Below are 26,431 nucleotides of genomic sequence, written 5' to 3'. Positions count from 1 at the left end.
ATTAATATTAATTTTAAATAATATATGATTTTACATAATAATAATCGATTTTAAACGAAAAAAATATATCAAAATTTTTAGTTACTTTCAATTTCAATCAAATGAAATGCTTGTAAATGCTTCAAAGTATTATTTAAGCCCCATATTAATAGATTTAGATGATCTAATTGCTTAATTTATTTTATAATAGTAATTTAAATAATAAATTGTGATTTAATGAACTATATTCAATCATACATTATCATTTGAATTTCTCAATTTGCAAATCTGATTGTACGATAAAACTATTTAAATTAATAGGCATTTGTTCTATAATATGTACGTATATTTTTATATTGCAATGAAAAAATGTATTTGATTTAAAGAGATTATGAAGCTAAAGCATTTCATTCATCCAGTCATGTTTAAATTTACGCAACATAAATTTTTTACACAATTTTCCTCGGACAGCTTTTAAGGACGACTTTAAATATTGACTTAAGACTTAGTAAATTGCATGTGGGTATACGACGAACAGCTAATGAATTTATGCTCTGAAAAAAGGATTTCCCTTTAATAGAATCATACGTTAACTTTGAAAAGTTTGAAAATAATTTTTATTTAGTAAGAAACATTTATATAGAAATAGTTTTTGTTAAATTTTGTAAAATTTTCATAAAAACATTACAGGCGTATGTAATTCGTTATTTTTATACGTATAATGCAAAGTAATGCTCATAACATTAATTTTTGTTTTTTTGTTTTTTTTACATTCCAATGCATTATCTCCTATTATAATAATATTTTTCGATAGAATATAAACTGCTATAAGTACTATTGATAGTGTGAATTTCTTATGAATTACGTCACAAATCATAAAAATCAAGTAATCTCGTGTAACTACAAATATCTTTGGAGACACAAGGCTAAGGTAGTTGACATTTTTGTCATCGCTCTTCACTTCTGAAATACACTAAAAATAACGTTTGGCTTTTTCTTTTCCGCTGAGATGAAGATACCCGATCTCTGCTGAAAGGAAATCAGAGCGATGGACAGTGTAGTCTAACAATATTATGGAAGGAAGAAAAAGGAACGTTGATCCTTTTACGAGCTTGTAACTTACGTAGTCATATATATATATATATATATGCGAATCATGCCTCCGGAAGATGATAAATGTAATATCAAGTTTTTTCAAATTTTTTTATTACAATTCCAGGCTTGAGTAATATATGGGAAAAATCTTCAGTAATTGTAATTATTCAGCAAATATAATTACACAAAATATTAAAGCTTAATATTTGTAATTATATTGAATTACCACATTTAATATATAATTAATATTAATTATTACATAAGCTTGTACTCGATTATCTTACCAAGTATTATGTTTTTTTTTTTAATTTTTTTTTTATATTTGCTCAATATGCTCAATTCTAATGTTTAAAAATTAAAACAAAATTCTATGTAATATTGAATAATGAGTAGAGCTAATATTCATTACCCAAATTAAATTCGATAAAACAAAATATATAATTATAGTACGTTGAAACAAGTTCATCGATCTTATTGATTATACTACTAATAAAATTTATATTAACAATTAAATTGATTTTTTTAATGATTAATGTTAATAATTTAATTTTAATTCTCTATTTATTTATCATATAAAAACTTATGTGTAATGGTTATGTTTGTCTAACACCTTATACTATCATACTCAGAATTATATGATTAAAATTTAATATGCGAAGGGAAAATACGTGGGCATACTTAAGAAATATAAAATAAGAAACAATGATCTACTATGAATAATTCATAAATATTCAACATATTTTTTAATAACATAAATGTTAATATCACTTCTATACAGTGATATTGCTCAAATTGGTCTTTTAACTTTTGAAAAAGTATCATCTTTTCTATGGCTGCGATTATGAGATATACAGTCAATATAAAACATACACAAAGAATAAAACATATTAATTTCAATTTATTTTCAATGACAGTCAAGAGTACCGCAAAAGTAAACGAAAACTGGCCTTTTAACGAACGAATTCATGCTGCAAGATTTGCAATTGAATTGAAAAGCAAAGCTACAGAGTAACAGAGGGGCGGTCAAAAAAGATTGTGTTGTACAAGTTCCATTTTTCGTTTTTTTTTTCTTTATTTTTTTGTTTAATAAAAGAAGAATGATGATAGCGGCAAAAATAGTGAAAAATGCGACAGCCCAAGTAAATAAATTCTTCATTTATTATGGAGACAGGGACAAATTAAATTTTTATATATAAAACTGAATCGTCAAAATATCTGAGGGATAAATTAGCTTTTGTAAAGTGGCTTTACTATACCAATACATTTTCAAAACAAATGAATTAACATTAGAAGTATAATGCAGAATATAGAATAAACTCCCACTTAAAAAGTATAAGGTAATTATCGTTGTATAGAATTTACTTGTGAACATTAATGCTGTTACTAGACTTCTAATTCTAGACACCAATTAATCTCAAACTTTATAATTTGTTTAACAAATCAGAATCTGCTTATAACTATGCAATTATTTATCATTCAAATCACTTTATGATACAAACGTAAAATATATTACGAGCATATACTACAACAAATAATAAAATATATTCCTCATAAACTATTTAACAATAAGTCTTGAGACCATTTTTTAATGATTCATAAATCACATATATAATTTTATTTAATATATGATACAAATTCCAGAAAAATTTTTCTTCTCAATTCTCTTAGGATATATAATATATCGACCAATATGTGATGAGAATATTAATCTATACGTCAGGAGGAAACGGCAAGACCATCGAATAGAATGAATCCAAGAGAGATTTCCACTTATTTTTCGATTTCCTTCTCTTTTCATTCCATACTTCTTTTCTTGGCACGAACGCAGATCATCGAGTCGTTTGCCTCATTTATTACGCCGTTTCTATTTGCAAGGCGGGTCACTGGATATATTATTAGGAATTTTCAAGTGCGTCGCATTACGTGCGCAGCAAGAGAAACGCTGAAATAATACTCTTGCTTGATTGATTTCATGGAAAAATTATCGACCTTTATTATATTTATAGTGTCTCTGAAAAATATGCCTATTTGGTAATTAAAATTGCGTAAATGTTAATTTGCAATTTAGTAGCAAAATAAAATTAGTTTTAACGGAGTGTTAAAATACTTGTTTCTAAATAGCATTTTATGTGAATAAAAAAATAACAATTTACAATTCATATTTATTTAGGATGTATTATGTGCTTATTTAAAATTTAAAATTTCTTTTTAATTCGTATAAGAAAATGAAAAGAAAATTACTCCCCATGATAAACATGTTTCAGTTAATACTGCAGTTGTTAATTTCATATGTAATAAGTTTGAGTCTCTTAATTACTAAATATATTATATTATAAACAGTCAGTAAAACATTACTAACATTTTTATAATCATAAATTACCTTCATAGTGGCAACTTTAATTTAATAATTTATTATGTTTCATTAAAAAAAATTTTTTTTTTTATGACACTGTTACATTTACTCATAGTCTTGACTGAATGTCATACACTGCTTATAAGAAAATTATGATTTATTGCTTTTTGATTAAATTCATCTACTTATATGATAGTCATAAGCATTAGTAACTTACTTTTTAAATGAAAGACTGGGTTATTGAATGTATAGGTCATGTGCAGATATTGAATTATTACTTATTATATCAGAACAAAATTTGTCACTTTTGTCTGTTAGGTTAATTAATTTTTATGCACTTCTAATAATTATCAATCATTTTTTTATAAGTATCAACTATTATAATCATCAATTATATTTTATACCGATATAATATTTATAATTTATCGTGCCAATATAATTTAAATTATTCATTCGATAATTATTTTACATTGTAATTTGTATTGGATTAATTGTTCATTTATATGTATACAACACTGTGTTCGGGTGAAGAACTACCACACAAAAAAAAGAGATAAAAATATAAATATAATACAATTCGAAAATATATGTTATCTACCAATTTACATCAAATAAATTAAACCAGATAATTATTTCTTACTTTCATAATATATTCACAAAAGAATCTTGACTTCATAATGGCTTAAAATTATAACTACGATGTGAAAAGTTGAAACAACTATCGAGGTACATGTACAAGTTGTTTGCCATCAAGCTTATTATTCAAGTTGTTAGAACGTGAAAATTGTGGAAGTTGCGGTTTGCTTCACTATGAGAAAAGACGAAAATTAGAAAAGTAGAAGTGGTGAAGATGCTCACTTGAACAGCCAGAAGGACTTTTGGAGGCAGGTGTAGAGAATGTTGGCGAGAGAAAGAGACAACGAATTTCCATTCTATTATATTACAAAAGATAAATCAAAATTATGGAAAAAAATTGATAATATATGAATATTGACATTGCTAATAATTATAGATTAAATAAGGATTTTCAATTAATTTTATTAGTAAACTAATACTTTAAATCTAATAAATTAATAAAATTCGTAATTAAAAATATTATTATTTTTATATAAAACGAATAGCCAAATTAGCAATAAATTTGATTTTTCGTTAATTTTCATATCATTACATTATTCTAAACAGTTTCTCGACCATTTAAGTCATAGAAAAATCATAGATGGATTAAGAGATTTAACACATTAATGAATCTAAAACATATTGTTTATTATAGTCCAAATATTTAACTCGTCGATATTCGATGTAACAGATTATTTGAAACAATATAACTATAGTCTGATAATAACAATTACGCATTAAAAAATTAAATAATATCGTAACAATTAAATAGTAACAACGAAATCTTTTATTAATTTATGAGCTAAATGCACATAACAATTTTTAACGCTTCCACCAACCCATAATACGTGGCATTAGATGCCCGAAGAGTTATGCATCTATAATAATAATAGTAATTGAGAAATTTGAACCATCTTATCAAATATGTAAGACGAATTTCTAACAATATAACTGATAAGCCTAAAAAAATCATCGAGTGAACAATTTAGCTTCGCAAGACCCGAAATACCTTTTGGGTACGTCGACTCTCTGGCGGACGTAGCAATGTCGCCTCTACCAACCTGCTACTCACTCAACAGAAAGGCGTCTTTAAGTAGTCGATAAAAATGCATAGCCGCGTCGCATCTTCTCTTCCTTTTCGCTATTCTTTCTTCAACTCCACCGCCGCTGCCTCTGCCCGCCCCCCTTACCACCCCACCCGCCGTCCATTATCATTTTGTATCAATTTTCCCAACACAGGCTCGAGTTAGATAGTTTGGAAGTTCCAGAAACATTGGAGGTATTTAAATTGGCGACCTCTCGTGAATTGGTTCGCAAATCAAAGTACCATGTTATTTTTATGTATTGGTGCTTGGAGAACTTGCAAAAAGTCAGTGTGAAAGTAGTTGATCGTACGACGTCTAAATGCCAATATTTTCCATTTTATTCAGTCTGCATTCCTTACGAATATTGACGGATGAGGTTGGTAGTTAGAAAATGATTAATAAAATTAAATCCCTCTTGTATATGTGCATATTTTATCAAAACAATTAAATACTTCAGATATTTAAGTTTATTTAAATTATTTTATTTCAATATATAATATATAAATATATCAGTTTCTATTATTTATTAATTAAATTAAGTATTATCTTACAAATGGGACAAGATATGTACTGGTAGTCGTTAAAATTATAATATAAATTGCACAAATAAAACTTATTTTAGCGACAATTAAAAAAAAGAAAAAAAAACAAGACAATAATAATAAAAATACGAGTATACAATATTATATTAATACTGAATATTACAATATTACCAATAATTTTCTAAGTCTATTGATAATAATTATTGCTTATTACTATTAAAATGTATTAATATTTGTGCAAAGCATGATTATTGTTAAACGTAAAATTATATTTTGGCTGTGTATTCTGTTGGAAAGGATAGATATAGAAAGTCGAAAGTTAATTTATTTATATCAGTGTTCAATCGAGGAATTTTATTTTATTAATTTAGAATTATATTATTATTATTATATTATTAGAATTATATTTTTTAGAGTGCTAGATATTTCAAGCCTTAAAACTTTGGGTACATAAAACTTTAAATTATACAAAAATCAGCATTCGATAGTACTGGTAGATAATTTGCAATTAAAAGTTTTTTCTACTTTGGGTTAGAGTTTAGAATTATAATTTTTATATATGAGCGTATGACTTAATATATCTCTAATAAATTTTTTAATAGTTAAAATTATATTTAAAAAATTAACGTTATTTTTCTCGGACTATGTACTTAATTGAGAAAATAATCTTGAAAATTTAAATAAAATACAGATTTACATTATTTTTCATCGGTTACAATACTTATACAATATTTTAATATTTGGAAAGTATAATGCAAAACGTTTCATGTGAATCGAAGAAGAATATAATGAATTAAATTTATTCTAAATAAATAAACAGTTGTACAAAACTAAAATGCTTTAGTCATTCGTCATTTACATTTTGATAAAATTCAATTCTACGGTATTTCCCATGTAATAAACTATGAATTGAAATAAAATGTTTCGCTGAACGAAGTACAAACTTTTTAAGTGTATACATATTTTATGAAAATAAGCTTGTAATCTTTACAAACCGATGTATCACAAGCGGTGAAAATTATATATATTATGTTGTACAAACTTTTGTAACGTAAACTTTTTAAATTAATCTTTTATTAACATAGTACTTATCAACTTTAACTACTCCTGCCACCAATGATATACATATAAAGTATTTTGTGACAAATCTAATTATCATTTTAACGATTCTTTTAACTTAAAAATTTCTCGATAATGAACCAAAAAAAAAAAAATAAATAAATAAAAAGAAAAAAAAGACAACTAGTAGCGGCCAATGGTAAAGCAATCCGAGTGATTCTTTTACGCGCATCCAGTAATATTTAAAATTTATAGTACACCTTTGTATAGCCCTGCATCCCACATCCTTTCGTTATTTCTTTTTACGTCCGAAATGCCACTACCATATTCGTTTTATCTCCTGCAATCCTTCCCAATAACTACAATCGGTGTTGTGATCGCAACGCCGGCGCACATGTCACCCCTCTCCCACCCCACTCCGGGTCCCTTACTCATATGCGCTCGCACGCCGACGTATTCACTAATTTCTCGCGTCGTATTTCCTTCCTCCCGTTTTTCCGCGATGCGTCGTCCTGACATTGAATAATCCGTCGAATACCGACCGATCCAAACCATAATTAATAGTTTCGACCAACAAGGAACGGCGCTACGGGCTACGAGCTTCTGGTTCTCTCGGCTTATGGATATTGGCGTGCAAGCCCCGCAGGCCAATATATCAGATCCTGTCCATGTTCGGCAATATACCGCGCTCATGCAGTCACTCCTGTTTAGTGGGTAAGTAATAAAGCCCTCCGGCCGATGATGGCGACGATGGCCACAGCCATCCTTAACTGATGCGTCGCCTCAACGATGATTCGTCGCACGTAAGTCTGCCAGATATGGAGATTTGACAGTGTCAGAGCGAGGTGCGTTTCGGTAATGGAGCTTCGGTATTGTTTTTTATTATTCGAGGGTTCGAGATTCGTCTCGCTTTACCGCGATAATAATATATTCAAATATAATTTACAGATGGAGAATCTCTCGCGAGGTTGAGCGAAATCCATTTTTTAGATGGGCTTTTCTTATTAGTATAATGATACTTTCGTTGGTCAATGTATTAGAAATAAATATTATTTATGAAAGTCGATGCATCGTTTCATCGACAAGCCTGTAATAAATGAAACAAGTTGGTAACCAATGGTTATAATATCCTTGTAGCTTTATAATATATTACAATCGTATTGGAATATTTGATAAAGTTAAGTTACCTAAAAAGAGAAAAATGTTCTATCCTTTTCGTAAATGATAAAATGTAGCCAATTTAATTATTTGGAATTTACAAATTGTATTCTGTTCGGAATGTACAGTGGCACGAATGTTAAGAAATCTTGTTCGGAATACGAACCATTCCATTTCACATAATAAATGATTTAATATTTAATGATCGATATTGAAACGTTTAACAATACTCGTACAATATAGGCAATTATTTATCTATCTATCTATATATATATATATATATATATATATATAACATTTTTCTCAAATAATAGGCGACGATAATTGCTGATACTGGCTATTATTTCATGATAAATTAGTCGATTAAGTATTACACACCCACTTATCCAGATTCCATGACGATGTCACGATGTATTGAAATATGTACATTTATCAGATGTTATGTATAACCATGCGAAAATAATACAACGTGACGGGTTAAAATGGATCGATGTCGATTTGAATTTCCTTCGTAAATGTGTAACTACACGGTAAATGGATCGATTTAAATTCAATCGAGGGGAACTTGATCTAAATTACATCAATGCTTAAACCTTCGTCTGCTTCTTCTTACTACTTTAGTTAAATAGAAACAAGAGGATTTCTAAAGGAAACTACACTAAGAGGAAGATAAGAATAAGACTAGGAGAAGGCAGAAATACTGAGAATACAGCATATACAGAGTGAAATAGTAGGAAGGAGAGCGGGAGGTATGGAGGATGGGATGGTTGGGGGGGGGGGCAGAGAAGAGGAGGTATTTTCCAAATCGAGGGTGTTTATAGTTGGATTAGCAATTCTATTGCAGATATTCTTACAAGGTATCGGCTCGAGCTGTACGAACAGGAGCTCCGGAATTTGTGAGAAGGAGAAAATAAGCCGAACTGCCAAGCACTAAGGCATATATAGTAGATAAGGCGAGGTTAATAGAAAAGATTGTTTTTGTCGTGAAGAGTGGAGCCTGCGAGTGATTGAAAGTTCGATTTGCGCTAGCAAAAGCCGGATCGCCTTGTGCGATTGTCTTGTGCTTCTTTTATTCCTCCTCACCTTTCTCTCCCTCATTTTTTTTTCTTCTTAAGTTGAAAGGAAGACAGAGTCACGATATGGTGTGTACGTGTTTTAGCGCACAGGAACGGAAAATTAATTTGAAAAACCTTTTACCTTCGCGTGGCATAGAATCCGGCTTCCTCACACTCGATTTAATCCCATAACCAAAGTTGTATCAATTATCCCATACAATCGCGGTTGGCTCACTTCGGACGCGAGGCTCTCTCTTCATCTCAACTCTTGCTCCTTCATTAACTATTTATATTTTTGTACATTTTAACTTCCTTTTATTTTTCTAAGTAGTTAAGAATGAAATGGCAGTAAGAACGTGTAAGTTCAGTCTTCTGCCTAATATTTAGTAGTAGAAGTCAATACAAATAGATGATCACAATTTTGCTAAATAAATTCTTACATAATCGAAATAATTAAAAGATCTAATTAGATAATTCAGTTCCCGTTATTTGTATTGAACATTATTTGTATAAATTCTTCATTATAAATGTTACAGATTTTTGTTATATTAATGTATTAAACAAATTAAGTCAATCAATAATTATTGTATGTCATATAAATTTTTACTTAACAATATTTTAATTTTTATTATAAATTTAATCAAAAACTTACGTTATTTTAGAACATAGTTATAGTAAAAAAATAATTTTTTGTTTCAACTTTAAACATAAGCATTGTGGAATAACACGAAACTTAAAATTTGAAAATTTTATAAGCATTCCTTTTTAGATTCATTTAATTATTCAAGCTATAAATTACGTGTATACGGTAAAATTGTAATAAGTCGACTAAACTATTTGTGTTCACAAAATGTTTGTTGACTTTCCTTTAATGGATAAATCCAAAAAGCTTTTCGCTATATAATAATTATATGTTTACTGTGTAAGTGCTGATTATGCTAATAAGAATTTACTATCCTCATGAAATATTATTTTAATATGTATCGAATCTCATATAAAGCTTATATACACACGAAAATATTGTTATTATTCCTTTTGAATTGTATTAAAGCGAATAAAGCACAAAACATTATCTGCCGCTCAGCTTAGAATTTTTGGATCGAACGACCACCTGATATTTTGCATAATATAATTATTCACAAAGCACATCCGCAGGGTCAGTCAGCACTGACACATAAGGACACAACTCAATTCCCCTGGAATACATGAGCAAGTTAATTTACAGGCCGGCCATGCAATTCAATAGGTATTTCAAATCATAGGGGAAAGGTCTTATGGTGTGTCGAGAGTAACAATGGAAGAGAAGAAATGTTAGCATCGCTCATGTGGAGGGGCTGGATCGAGTCGAGTGAATTTCAAGCTTCCTGACCCTGAGCTTGAGGAGGCGAAAACGAAGAATGAGAACGATCCCATCGAATCGTCGGATCCAATCTCAAGAGGTGGACAAATGTAGGAATGAGGCTTCACTTTTTCCCCTCGGGGAAACAGGCTGCGCTATTCGACGTTTGTTTTCTCTGTATTGCTACGGAATTGCCGGTAGAAGTGATATTTGTCGCTCACCCGCGAAAAATTGCGCAGAGTCTGCTTCGCTTTTCTTATTTTTTCGCTACCTATTTCTACAATTCAATCGGTGATGTACTTTGTATGTGTACGTGGACGCGCCTGTCTCCATGAGCACATCGCCTCACCGAAATCCAGCACCTCGACTAATTATCAATGTGGCTATTTATTTAGCAGCCAAATTTTAGAATTCACCTTCATTTATATTTAAAACGTTGGCTATTTTACGGAATATATTAATTTCATTTTCAATACTTTATTATCTACTGTTTTACAAGTGTAGCCGTGTCTGAAAAAAGAAATAAGCTCACTGTATTAAGAGATTTGAAAGGCAAGCTTTCTTTAGATTTTAATAAGCTCATAAGTCATTCGTAAGCTATTTAAATAGGGTTGAATTATTAGCTTATACAATGTGAGATTTAATAATTTCCAAACAAGCATCCTTCGTGTTTGATTAAATTTATAGAAATAAGTGAAAACAATTTTTACAAGAGAACTCCTTTGGCCAACAAAAAAAAATAATATTCCTTTCATACATTGAGCTACAATACCGAGTTTTTGGAACTTTCCTTTAAAAAATAGAAAGAATAAATTACTGAATATTATATTGAAAAGCAGCAATTATTATAATAGTTAAGGTTAACTTTATTTTTCGTTTGAAAAATTTGAAAAACCGGAAACACATTGTCAGGCAATATGAGGATATTGTACTCTCATAAGTTCAAAAAAAAAAAAGATCAGTTAAAGTAGCAGAAGTTAAATGCTCAGAGGAACGGTAAATTTTTTCTGTAAAATGAACATCTAAAATCTGTCTCGGCCATAAACTACCTAATAAAACTTTGAAAGATAACACGATGATTATATACTTGTAGCTGTATATGCAATTTAGTAAGACGAATGTATAATCGAACTATGTACACATGAATACGCGTGTGTGCGTGTCTATAAATAGCGAATTAGAAAGTTTTCGAAATATTTATGACTTACTTTTGTATATGATATATAAAAGATTTTATTATGTATAAATATACATTTCCAATTTTCTTGTTATAAAATTAAAAAAAAAAATCCCTCGCGTCAATCGTTGCGACTTATTATTTGATTAGGTCTGTATAGTTTTTATATATTCAATTATACGTTAAATAATTTAGAATTGAATTTCCAGTTGATCGGTGAAGAGAACCTCTATTAGAATCGATTTTCCACTTTAGTCACTGAATTCACTTTAAATGAGAATAGTGTTTCTAGGCATAAATTTAAAACTCTAATCTGAGTGTGGCAAAATTGCAACATGCACTGTGATTTTATTTCAAATAAGTGAAATTTTATTAAACAATTAAGATGTACATTCGAATAATATCAATATTTTTCAAGTTCCGTATTTTCATAATAGCCGAAATATCAAATAATTAACTGTACAGTAAACTGAAAATTGAATCATAACAAAGTTTGAAAAGTTCTTCTATCTATAAAATATCTACGTAATAATTATTACGTGTGTAATGGTGATGAACAAAACAAAATAGTTCTATAAAGAATAAGTATGGAATGGCTCGAAGTCATGACCGAATTAATGGAATTAGACTCTTCATTATCGAAGCAGCTTTCACCATGAAATATTGAAATTTCGTGCATAATAGTTCTAAGTAATTTCATAAAACGTGCCAAATCAAGCAGCCGATTCCAATATTCTCCGTGTCAAATTCTACCTCTAAATACGCTTCCATTACTACCTTTGATTTTGCGAGAAGACTCCAGATTATCAACAATTTCTAGATACGTCCTTTGAAAGGTTTGTTAACGTTGATCAAACGCTTACGGTGTGGCTTAATAATCAATCTATACTAGGACAAGACAGAGAGAGAGAGAGAGAGAGAGAGAGAGAGAGAGAGAGATAAGGAAGCGAAAAGTAAAAAAGAGAAAAACAGAGGTAAATGGTAATAAACGATTGTCCGCATAATGTCCATATAATTGCCGACTTTACAGTTACAGTTGTAAAAATTGTCAATGAAATTCTAATTCATGAATACTGAAGAATTTTCTGGAATATGATTTTTTTTTCGAAAAAAAAAGTCCGATTTATTTCATAAAATTTCATTTTATTTATTATTGTAATAATTAATATCTGTATAATTAAAATTACATGGACTAATTATCTAAATTACTATGAAAATTTAACGGCTTATTAAACTATATTAATTTTAAAAATTAAATAAAACGAGTACCTATAATTTACATCGTTCCTGATTTGACGTTATTAACGACATCTATTACGGATCATTATATGTAGATGACATTACTTGGAAAATTTTATAATGCATTATTTGTAGCGTAGATGCTAAATAAATAAAGTGTATTGGGAAATTTTCTCGTAAAATACATAATGAATTTAGTATTTGCATAATCTTAACGGTTACTCTTCAAATTAAAGAGAATGACAAAAAAAACAGATAAGAAATAACTTTTATGCACTTTGTACAAAGTTCGTGTATTATTATTTTAATAAACGATAAATACAATTCATAAGGATTCAATGCTAATTAAGAAATACGATGCAGACATAAATAAGAAATTCATTAGGGAAGAAACATTACTTGCATACAGTATGTCTGGTATATAAAATTAAATTGGTATAAGATTTCGAGCTATAATTATGTAATAAGAGCAAGTTGATGAAGAAGTTCATAGATATCGATAGCTCGGATCATCAAATAATGTAGGATGCGATAAAAAAAAAAGCGGCATTAACGTAGCCGTCGAAAGTAATACATTTAACTCACAATGTTTGCCAGACGCGAATCGATAATTATTTAAAAACTATAAACCTCCACAATCCATAATATGAAATGTCAAGAATTAAATATCAAAACATCGCGTATGAAAAGATAGCGTAGGAAGGAGACCAAACCAACATTCATTTGACATCGTAGCGGCAATTGTTGAACAAAAATTTTTAATATAGCGCCGGATCGATAGCCTTCTTTTTGCATTCATTTCATACTATCGTACCACTTTTATATGCTCACGGTCGCTCTCTTTCTCTTTCTCTCGCTGTCCTCACCGTCGTCGCTGCGATCATACGGAGGAATGCGCTCGCTCGAGGCGGTAAATTCGAGGATTGCAAAAACGAGCGAAAGCAAGCCAAGGCAATGAGAAACAGCCCCGAGAAACGCAGATTTATATAGGCCCTTCGGTTTATATCCAGCCGCAGTAAAGTTTAAAATTCTCCCGTGATGCAAGCGACGTAGAATATCCAGCGACGATCCGTTTCGATAACTCATTCGCTGGCATCTCTTTTTCTCGATGTTGTCGTTGCCCTCGGAAAGTGCGAGTCCACGTGCGAGAGGGTACGACGCACGGTGAGCTTTCGGCGATAATTTTTTTTATTGAAAATTACCTTTTGCTCAATCTTAAACTCGCTTTTTCTAATTACACGTATCTTAGATGGATTCTTCGATGAAGTTTATGTGTTTACGTGAAAATGTCAATATCGTTGTGAAGGCTCGACAGTTGGTTCAATGCTTTGGGTTGGTTAGTCTTTTATTTAATCGCAAGTGCAAATAATCGGTAGAGAGTCTACAAATTCCCTAATAAATGCGCGAATTGCTTTGGATCATTGTTGATAACAATTGACAAATACGAATATTTAATAATAAGAATAATGATAAAGATAATGTAGATAGTATTAAGAATTAATTTTGTGGCTTATAATGATATTGCGAATGAACGGTATTGTATAATCACGTGTTTTTTAAATCATTGAATTCAGTGGATACTTAATTCAATTATTACATTTTGTTTCTCGGAGAAGGATTATGATAACAATTCGGATATTCGTTTTCCACGTGTATGTTGCACACTATTAGTTAACAGTATACTTTACATCATTTTTAATATTTTGATCCTCGTAACTCTCAATTATAAACTTTTGTAATGGAAATTATACATTAACCATTTGTTTCAATTATTATCTTATATTTGGTCTGTGAAACGATTATAACATGTGCTACAGCTCATTACATGTCACGTATTGTTATTATTATTATTATTGTTATTATTATTTACTTTAGTCGCTTTATGCATTGAGACGCATTAAAATGGAAAATGAATGTAAAATTATTATGCATTAATAAATCGAACCTGGTTTCTCGTATCGTGGACAAACATCTTGATAAATATGTGCAACATGGATGTAAATTGAAATGAAAATTAATAAATAAAATCTTGTTCATTTTCTCTCATCTTTCTCTTTTGAAGAGTCGATGCATATTGTGGAAATTATACGCAGAGGATGTTGGAGCGCTCAAATCAACCAACGCAATTAAGTCACATTTTCGCGTGTATATTACAGTTTATAATTTTAAAGCATAAAAAAGTAATGCAAGAGGAGAAGTAGAAGAACGAGGTGGAAAGTCAAAGATTAAAGTTGAAGCTCCCAAGAGAGCGGAGAATTCGCGAGTCAGTGAAAATTCCTAGGTAAGCCGAAGCGCTAACCGAAAGTGACTTTTAATAACGTAGGGATTTGCCGCTCTACTTCGAAATCCCTCGGTCTTGGTTCGTCGGCCTTCCTCTCACTTGCACCACCAGAATGCAGACTCACCGTACTCGTTTTATTTTCCAGGGGCTCTTCTTTCCCTTTCTCCACCCCTCTTCGACCCATCTTTCTTCCATATTTTCAGTTTTCTCATCTCTCCCCGACCCGCCGTCTCGCATTCGCTTCGTTCCGATTTCGAATAGTTTCTTGGCCTTTCCTCGCGCTTTCAGGATGACGAGCTAATGAAGTATTTGAGTTTATCATGCGTAAGTTATTTAAGTGCAATTCGTTACCGATCTTTTCGAAACAAGGAGATGCAAAGTGGGAAATAATAAAGTCAGACGAAGAATCTACGTTTTAATAAGCTAACTTTTCTTTGGATGGGAATTGAGGCAAATGGAATTTAATTTGAGATTTTTTTCTATTGCTAGGTAGAAGAGAATTATTTTGAAGATTTTGTGCAATTCCCCTTAAAAATGTATTAAATTATATTTTCAACTCAGCACTTCAGTTTACCGGTTTCATCCCTAGATGGGATATTTATTTCGATGATCGAGGATATCTAAATCGAGGATTAATAAAACTCTTCTTACAGTTGAAAAGCTCTGAATGTCATTGTTTCTCCACTATCATCATTGTCGTGATAACTAAATTTAAATGAAATCCTAAGAAGGGAGTAGGTTTAGGAGTAGTATTAATGTGAAAAATAAACGGATGTGAACTATGAGAATACATTTTATGTTGAATCTGTAAGGAACATTTCATTTTCTTATCACTACTTTTTGGCTCCCTTAAACTCAGATAAATTGTCATTAGCAGAGTTTGCATTAACAAAACGATTAATATAAATAAAACAGAATTATTGTAATGAAATTTTTAAACAAAGAATTAATTTTCTTGATTTCTCGTTCTATACTTGGTCAGCTGTTCCGACAAACGATCATCCATGGTGAATAATAAATAAGGAAAATAAATAATCGTAAGAAAATTAAAATCAAAAGAAATAAAAGTAAGACGAAAATTTTTAATTCGTTATGATTAATTGAAATTTTATTTTATATCTATTACTTGTGGCCAAATTCAGATTAGTAATAGAGACAGTCTTTTTACTTTATACTATTGTTGAAATTGTTGAAATTATTTATATTAATGATTATATTATACCATATACAAATACCGACGAAAATACTATTGCTACAAATTTTTATAAATCGTATGATTTAATAAAAGAGTATAATTTCCCCATAGCCTTGATAAAATTATAAGTGAAAAAAGCATAAATATATCTGCAACAAACGAAGACTTTTGTCGTATTTCAAGCCGTTGGTGAGAAAAAACAGAAGTGAGGATTTTTTGGCAAGTGTGGTCAAAACAAAAAAAAAAAAAAAAAAAAAAAAAAAAAAGAAGAGAAAATAAAACTTGTCTTGTTACGTTCGAAACCATAGTTAGAAAAGCCCTAAGCTTTTTTCTTTTTCAGCACTATTTAAAATCGTAGTAGAGGTTTTCCCACAATACAGGAAGCGGTGAAGCTGTAAAACAGGAGTCGATTAGTGGCACAAGGACGCGGTATACGGTACATTGGCTATTAATTTTCCTGTAAACTAAATATAAATTATTTGTTATTGCAGTATAGATGTAAAATATATGGAAATACTTATAATTATATTTACTCTTTTTGCAAATTTTAGAAAAACATTCATATTTTTTCCACATTCAATCAACATTCAATTGATTTATTTATTATCAGGTAGTAAGATATCCCATTGAAATTTTTTAAAACTTGTTTAAATATTAATGTCAATTTACAATGAAAATCCTGAGAATCAATCGTGCGTAGAAATGCAAAAAACTGTATGAATCTAATGTCTGTTTAGATATGTTGTCTATATATGATAAATAATATTTTAATAACGTGTGCAAATAAAGTTTATATTCGTTTTATCAAAAAGAACTTTTAACGTGAAAATTGGCGATTTAAAGTGAACAATTGAAATAGATCATTTTGCATTGATGTAAACATTAATGCGGAAATCGGATTTTTATATCTAATAAAATTAATCGATTATTCGATCAGATGGAGTTTAAAATTATTGCCCGATTATTATAAATTGCCTACCATGGCTCCTGGAATTAGATTCGAATAAAATTAACTTTAAGATTCAAGAATAAATTAACCATAATTTAGTTCAAATAAATAAAATTAATATACTGAATAAAAATATAAATTTCAGATAAAAATATACGAGCGTATGCAATTTGTTATTCTGACAAATGTTAACGCATTGAAATTAGTTCTTTTTACCTTTCCTGAAGTCCATTGCCATTAAGCCCAATTTACGATATATTCTGTATCTATACGTGAATGCAAAAATTTCGCAAGTGACATACGCTATATTCCTTGAATATGTTGTTGATTTATTATTCGACCTATGAAGCGTTTACTCATTCTGTACTTTTGTGGTACTTAATACTCTAATATTAGGAATTTGAAATTTGTAAACAAATATTTATTTGAAAACGGGCCTGCGAAAAATTACTCTTTGAAAATCATTTTCAAGTTCTTTTCAAAATTAAGCCACGATAATAAAAATAGTTAAATGTCAATCATTGAATTAACTATAAATTTGAACTATATTTAAAAATCACTTGCTTTCTTATAAATATTGTTAATTGTGACTGTATCTGGATATCGACAATCAATAGCAATGAAAAAACCGAGGAAAACTCGAAAAAGATTGTCATGGTTTCGCTCGATTGAGAATTGGATGCCGTCTAGTTTTTACAACAGATGCTCAATCTAGTTGAGCTATCAATACTTATGCAATTTCTTTCACAAGCTGTACTTATATCACAATGGAAACACGAAATAAAACAGTAAACAGGAGCACAAATAAAAAGTCAAGCAAGAAGTTTGGCATTCGGGGTATATGTAATGCAATATTTGTTAATTTGACATAACAAAGCATTGTGTTGAAGTTCTTATATTTTTAGGAAAACTAGGATAATTCGCATTTTAAATGTAGTTTTAAATTACATAAAATTAATTATAAAGTTACATCGTTATTTTAAAAAATGTGGAAACATGTTATGTCAATCGTTTAACATTTTAAAAATTGATAATAATAAAGATTTAAAAAAAAATAATTTTTTTAATACATTAGATGGAATGTCTTTTATCAAATTTATTTTCGTCAAATTATCTCAATAATATTTCTTTCATTTTTTATGTCAGTCTTATATAATTCGAATAAACATATTTAATTACATACATGAATAATAACTGATTAACAAATAAATAATAAATATTAAGAAATATAAATCGTCTAGTAAATTAAAGCAAAGTAGTAAGTACGTAATAAATCTCTTTCTAATTATTTATTTTCAATAAATTGTTTAGTGATTTCTTAAAATAGTTATACTTTTATACGTAATAAATATATAAATATTTTACGTAATAATAGGAATACTTTATTATTTTGTTTATTATCGTGTTATTACTTTATTATTATGTTGTCATTGACAAAATTTTTAATTTATATTCTAAAGAGACTAAGGATGGTAGAAGACTCTATATATTTACACTTTTGCTATAAAATATATTTTTTTTCTATTTTAATTTTCATGAAGAAAATTATCTTTATTTTATGTTATATTTCACATTATGTTTACGAAAATAGATGCAAAGATTTTATATTTTACTTGAAAATATAAGAATTCGATTTTAAGATTAAAAATAAAAGCATCTGAACATTATCAATTTATGACATCATCACCATATGTATTTTTATATTACAGAAAACTATTAATATCGATTAAATAATTTTCTACTAATTTTGGCTTACTATAATGAAAGTGATTGATTGATATAGAATGTCTCTTTTATTATTCATAAAAAACAAAATCAATAATTAATTAGTACAAGATTAATCTTCGACAAAAATAAAGATAAAAGGATTATACCGTTTAGTATAATTGTATGAAGAATCGTTCATACGGAGCGTAGATAGTAATTAAATTTATTAAGAAACTCAAGAAACAATATTAAATAAAATTGATGTAATAAATTTCAAGATTAACATAATTTTTATTCTTTTTATAACATTAAATGTTTAATTTAAATATTATACATCTGTTTCAAACTACCGGCAATTTTTTCATTATTTTTTTCAATTCTCTATATTTTTTATTGTGCCATTAATTAAGAAATCGATAATTGAACGATAATGTAAATGTCAACTGACGTACGGGATCGCCTTATTACCACTCACCTCATTTTTGTCACTACAATCGGCGTAAATTCAAGTCGCTGAAATCCAAGTTCTGTTGCATTAACATCATTTAAACTTTTATAGCGAATCGTACTGCAGGCTGGTGTCGATATATCTGTTGGAAAAAATGAACGAATTTGATAATAAAATAGAATACGTCACAATTATGAGTTTTACTAATATTTCTTGAATAATTTTGTAGCTATTTTTATCGCATATGTACCAAAGTAGTTCCAAAAAAAATTAAAGGAACAATAACATTCATAAGTTGGAAATATTCAAGTCTTATATCTTACGTTTTCAATTTTTAATGCACAATGGTTTTCTGATCTTAAAATTGTGTCGAAAGTGCTTAAAAAAAAAAAAAAAATTAAAGCGTCTAAAATTTTTTTTCAAAACAAAATGGCTATCAATTAATATTTTTAGTCGCATATTCTTAGATAAACGTATTGACAATGCTCTTTAAAAAGTACGGAAAATTCAAATAAGAATTATGAATTTTTGCAAAGCTCTTCAACGTATACATCGCAAATTTAAATTAATCAATAATTATTCTAAAAAATATTCGAAAAAATAAATTATTTATTTAAATATAAAATCTGTTTAATGTCGAACTAACATTCAATATTTGTTACAATCGATCTTATCTTTCATTAATTTGTAAGTGCTATTTACCGAATGCGTTCAGAAACATTGAAATTAATTTATGAAATGAAATATCAAGCATTAAGTGTTCGATCGAAATATTCATGAAACAGATGCATGCTCGAATAATTCTATTTGCTGTGCAGAACACCGTAATGAATTCTTTGGCCTGCGGTGTGATTAACTTTCGCAATGCCGTACATTTTACTCCGTAAGAACTTTCTCATCCATACGATAGGCAATGGATCACAATAGATTTGCTTACAAATTATTCCGCCGTGCAAAAAGACCGTGCGTAAATAATCCGTGCAAAAAGCAACGGCAAATAACAAAAACACTACAAACATCAAAAGCCCTAAATCTTCCGCCCGTATTCCTACGTGAAATTTGCGTATATCGTTCGGCCGGTTTGGTTAAAAAACAAAAAAAAAAAAAGAAACAAAAACAACAAAAACAACAAGAAAAAATGAAGAAAAAAACAGCATCCGCGCGCAATATGCCGAGAGGAAAAAAGTAGAGACGCGCAATCGTTCACATTCTATTTATCTCGGCGATATCAAACGGCGTGTACACAAAAAGCTCGAACTCCAAGTGCTCGAGTAGTACGTAGGGGCGTTTTTTTCTCCTTATATCCCGAGCCCACGGTCGGGTCCAATAGCGTAGGGACGTCAGGAAAACGCGTGGTCGTGTATAATGCGTGCGCGGCAAACGGATAGCTGGGGGAAGGGTGCGTGTGCGTGACTCCCGCAGATCCGCGGGAGGCTGACGGACCGAGCGTCCGCACAAGTGGCAGCGGCGCCGAGGCCGCGTTAACGTGCCGCCTGCGAAAAATCAATAGGGCTCGGGCGCGCGCATATTCGTAAATAAACGAGCAAATGTTGCGTGCATGGTCGCGAACGAGGGTGGACGCGACTGCTCGGTTGGCGTCCACCCCGCGCCACCCCGGAAGAAGAGCGAAATCCCGCAATCGAGCTCAGGAAGCGACATTAATGATGAACGACGGGGCCCGAATGCCGAATGGCAAGAGTCATAGGACGATAATGGAATGCCCGGTGTATCATTTCTCGATATTGTTTCATTTCGGCCCCGCTTTCTTTCGCCGTCGTCAATCGTTCGAGTCTTGCTTGTGTGATTTGGTATAACCATATTGGGAAATGGCGTATCGACGATGGATGCGTTTATAATGCTCGGTAAATTTTTATGTCTTTAATTGGATCGCACATCTATTCTTGTAAATAACGAGTATGCTTGTACTTCTTCGAATATGCATGTAAATTTATTGTACGCGAAGTAAGTTTGAAACAAACAAAAAAAAGACAGAGAAGAAGAAAGAATGAGAGTATGGTATTATAGGACGTTGGAGGGGAAATTTTATGCGTAGATCGCTTATTAAAGAAAATGAATAACTTAAAAATGAGCATATTGCAAATTTTAAACCCATTTTAATAAGGCCCCCAATTATTTTCCGATTGTTTTTTTTTCTTTTTCTTTTTCTTTTTTTTGTAGTATGTCTGTTTAACGCACGTGTTTCATGTGCCTCAAGCAAACTTGAAAGCTCGGGAATTTAATGAGTATTTGAAGGTAACTAACAAATTCATTAAATTGGATCAATTTCAAGGTCTCTTATAAAGTTTTAGGGACGTTCGCTGCGTAACAAATTTTAATTTTACTTCGAGCATGAAATAAATCATTCCATTAAAAGAAAAATTAAAAAAATATAGACAGCGTATAAATTACCTTACAATTAAAGATTGATGGGGGAATAATTTATTGTTTATCATATTAGCTCATATTACTTTACGTAAAAATTAATTTTCAATTATGTCAAAAAAAAAAAACAAAAAACAAAAAAACAAAAAAACTCACAAAGACTAATGCTTACTGTACTTATAAGAAAAACTATTATTAACCATTTATGTGATGAATTTGAAAATTTGCAATAACATGAATATGGACATGTATTGACATGAATTAATTCCTTCTTTAGAAATCATTCATTCGTTTCGGCGGATATTAAATTATGATGTTAATAAAAAGATGGCTAAGTTGCAGAATGTAATTTCTCTAACTATTATTACGAAAATATACGTTAGAAAGATTATAAATTATGAGCCAAGACCAATTACAGCTCAATCAACTATAAAGAAGTATAAATTTAAGATTAATTCTTCAGATTTCCTCAGTCTTCTCTCCTTTAATTAAAAAATTTCCATTCTTATTAAAAACTACTAGTTACTATAATTATTAAAATTAATGTTTTTATCATTATTAACATTATAATTATTATTAATGTTGTCGTCGTTGTTGTTGTTGCGGTATTGTTTTTGCTACTACTGCTGTCGTTGTTATATTGAAAATATGGTCCATAACAGATTTTTACATACTATTTATTTATTTTTTGTCGTATAAATTAATTATTCGGGGTATTGATGCGTACGTGAAAAATTTCCAAAAGTTTCCAGTGAAATTAACATTCATTTAAATTTTTCACTCAACATTTCCCTATGCAATTACTTTGTACGCAATATTAAATCGTTTCATAATTATCGCTATAATATACTTGTAAGTCTGTCGTCGTTCGTAGTACCATTAAAGCGAATAAACGCAAATGTTAGACTTTAATTTCTGGAACATATTTGGCATAAGCGAATCAAGCAAATGTCTATAAAATACCTTTAAATCGAACCAAAGACCTCCAGATTACGTGACCATATGTCTGTTACACGTATAGCTTGGTAATAAAATAAAATGTATACGTCAGTATCAGATGCAATTGATCAATGTAACGGGACTCGCGAGTTTCTCATGTAACAGCATGTTTTTCGCCAAATGGCGTACAGTGTAATTCCTTAATATAAAGCTACAGAATCGTTCGATAAAATCCAGTGGCGACACGCATAATCCCCGGTAAAATCAGAGATAAAAGGCTCGACCCCGCCTATGTAAAAGTGCGAAGCGCTCGCTTTCAATCTGCAGCCGGAGCACGTGGTCAGAAAAAACAGATCGATAGAGCGCAGCAGGCGCAAAAGCCCCTCCGTATTGATTTTACAATCCCGTGTCTTCTCGTGGACCAGAAAGGCGGGAGATTTTTTTTCTCTTTCTTTTTTTTTATCGCCAGGATAACGTCAGTAGCAAGGACACGCAACTGATGGGCGTATAACGAGACACGTGGGAAAAGAGGAGCTTCGCGTCTTGGCGGGTATGCGATCGGCGCATTACAATGCGACAGTTGGGCTCTGATCCTTCGCGTCAGGAGGTCCTTTTTGTCTGCCAGTCGCGTCGATCGCCGGTAAAACCCAAATTCCAGGTGAATATTGTCGGGCGCGTGGTTCTAATGGACGGGAGCGATATTAGCGAGATTCGCAAGGCTTTTATTTGCTTTCGAGCTTGGGGAATAATGTGGATTTATTGAGCGGTTTTGTTTGTTTTATGGCGGAAAAGCTATTGGAGAATAAAAGCTTGAGCTTATGATTTTATCTTTTGCAGCCAACGCAACGCTATATGGATTATCGTAAGAATGCTTTTTATGTACTTATGAAATCGCAATGCAGATGTTATAATCTTTAAAAGCTTCATTCCCAGCTGAATTTTATAACTGCATTTTAATGCTTTATTTACTTGTACAATGTGTCGGGGGTGGGGGGACGGAGGAGCAGGAGCACTTTATGAAAAGGTAATCGAACGTATAATTAGTTTTGACTGATTTCACATTTTTCACGTTTTTCTTTTTTCTTTCTTTTTTTCCTTTTATGCTCATTCAGTGTCAGCTACAGCGGTATTATATTGAGTTGCGAATATATACATAAGAAATAATTCGATAAAATTATCATTGTACAAATACAACAGTATTATCTATATTTTTATGTATTTATTTATGTATTTATGTATCTATATTTTTATGTATTTACTAATCAACGCTTTATATGTCCACACAATTCTACATGATTGTGTATGCAGAAGATAAAAAAGGTTTTTTATTGATATTGAGGATTAGAGATTACGATAATACTAATGTGTCGGGGAAAGAGGTGAAGAAGAAGAAACGAATGCATTATCAAGATAAAGGCTGTAAAAGTAATTGGATATTAACTGTAAATATTTGCTTTATATCATTACATGACATTAACATTATATCTGTATAATAATGAAATGACTGGTATAAAAATACATGGAAATCTGGTGTATACGAAATATTAATTAATATACATTTAAAAATGTGTGCTATTTATCATTAGTGACATTATTGCAAACCAAAAAAATGATGGGCTCGGAGAGTAACTCATGACTTACGGAAGCATTTTAAAGTGAGCAAATATGAAAAAATATTTTAGAATTAAATTAAGAATTTTTTCATGCACATTTTTCGCAGAATATATACGTTAAATATTAATTTGTAAATAACGCACTTAATTATTTTATAAAATTATTATTCCATGTATAATGATGATAATTTTAAAGAACGTTAATTTATATTAAATAACGTTTTTCCAACATTTTACTAAAATGAATAATTAACTACTTAATGTCCACTGAAAACTTTCATAAATACTTTTAGTATTAATTTTAATATTTAAAGAATATTCGAAGAAGCGAGAAAACTCCTTTCTCCCAACGAATGTCATAAACATATATTTTGTATATTTTTATTTCCACATTCATATTTAATTTTTTAAATGAAATCAGAAAAATTTTCTGCGCAGTTAATTATTGCAAACGTGATGGTTTCTTTAAAGACATTGTAGAAATAATATGCATCTGTAATGAAAAATATAAATAATAAAATATAACCGTTAAATATTTGTGTTTATAATGTAATTCATAATTAAAATGCCTCAAATTAAAATGGAAGTCGAGAAAGGAGGAAGAAAGAAAAATAATTTGAATTTAACGAACTTAAATTGAAAAATAAATTCTGATTAGTATTTAAAAGAACTGTTTCGCTTTATCTCGTACGAATATTTTTAAATTAAACGAGAGAGTATTGATAATGAATTGTCACGAGCTTAAGCGCTTTAGACTTATTTCGCGAGCGACCTTGTCAACGAAACAACGAGAACAATCAGAATATCGTCGCAAGACTGTAATATTTTTTATGTACGTATATCATGCAGAGAGACATGCGGATAACTGTGCGCGTGAAATCCATATACGTTGCGGATGAGGAAGGAGCCTGATAGCGGGCGAAAGGAGCGGGAGTTTAATAAAAATTCCTGACGGCTCGTCCAGATAGTGGCAACCAATTTTTGAGAGTGCACCTTCAAATAAACATAACGTCACTCACGAATAAATGATGTATACCAATGACGGCTCACAATCATACGCGCATAAGTTTCATCACTTTCAATGCCAATGTGAGCGCACACGACATTTATAATCTATGTAAATGCGCGCGTCCGCGTCTCTTATTAATAAAATTATTGTCAAGAAAGTCCATCCATAGTTTAAAGATTCATTTCGAAAGCTCCGTTAGATTGAATATGCAGTACTGGCATAATAATTAGAGGCAACATCGACATTTTCAAGACCAGCGAATATGTCGCAAAGTGCCCATAATCTTTTGGATTTGCGACGCGAACTTGGCGGTGAGTCGGCATAGCATTTGAAGGCGACGTGGTTCCGACGTCCGAGCATCACTTTCGAATATAATTTCAAATAAACGAAAAGATATAAAAAAAAACAACAACAACAAAAACAAAAAACAAAACAAAGAGAGAGAGAGAGAGAGAGAGAGAGAGAGGGAGAGATTGGGAGAGGAAGGGAAAGAAGAAGGAAGCGAGCCCATGAATACGAAGCGAGTGCTAACTAGGAAATTTACGGCGCGGCATAAGCAGCCGACGTCATCGGGGGGCGGCGCTGCACAAGAAAATGCGATAAGCACGTATAGGCGAGGAGTCTCGCGGGAGCAAAGAAAGATCGGCGCGCCGGCTCGGGGAGTGTATATAATATTCATGGGGTGATATTGCATCTTGAGTGGTGCCATTAGAGGGCCGATGACGCTCGTTGTGCGCGCAGCGACGGCGGAGCCTAAATCCGAGTGGCCTATACGTGACACGCAAGGGTGACTAGGTGGTGCGGGTAGAAGCCATCCCCGCGTGGCTCCTCTCGACGTGCTCGAGTGGATGGACAGCACTGGCGGTCGCCGTCGCTGTCACGTCGGCTGACGTTGAGACCGCGGCGCCGAGTCCGAGTACATGTGGTCCGGTATCGCCGTCCGTAGTCCCGGTTAAGTCCGAGCGGATATTCTGCATTTAGCCGGCTAAGTTAATGGTAGGACGGAGTTAGGGCTGAATACCGCGGCCATTGAAATAAACAAGGAGTCGTAGCGGGCCGATTAGAAATAATTGCTACGCAAAGTAGCGCTGAATGGTAATAATAAAGCGCAACGGCAGTCGTATGAAAATTGATAATTTGACAATTAATTTAAGGCGGGAGTGGGCTGTAGTGTGCGCGAGTGTGGGGGGGGGGGGGGGGGGGGCTGTTGTG

At 31.1% G+C, this 26,431-nt stretch overlaps 1 protein-coding gene across 1 annotated transcript in view; it reads right to left on the bottom strand.

The window, feature by feature from the left end:
* The window catches only part of LOC105362104 (uncharacterized), a 216,218-nt gene that overhangs the window by 104,377 nt on the left and 85,410 nt on the right, over nucleotides 1-26,431 (bottom strand). The window contains exon 2 of the mRNA XM_011499454.1: nucleotides 19,304-19,418. Within this exon, the coding sequence (XP_011497756.1) occupies nucleotides 19,304-19,418 (115 nt within the window). The remainder of the gene's footprint in view (nucleotides 1-19,303; nucleotides 19,419-26,431) is intronic.

This window comes from Ceratosolen solmsi, unplaced genomic scaffold (genome assembly GCF_000503995.2).
Source record: "Ceratosolen solmsi marchali unplaced genomic scaffold, CerSol_1.0 scaffold35, whole genome shotgun sequence".
NCBI classification, from domain to species: domain Eukaryota; kingdom Metazoa; phylum Arthropoda; class Insecta; order Hymenoptera; family Agaonidae; genus Ceratosolen; species Ceratosolen solmsi.
Note: the sequence above shows the minus strand (reverse complement) of the source record. Positions and strands in the feature narration are given on the sequence as shown.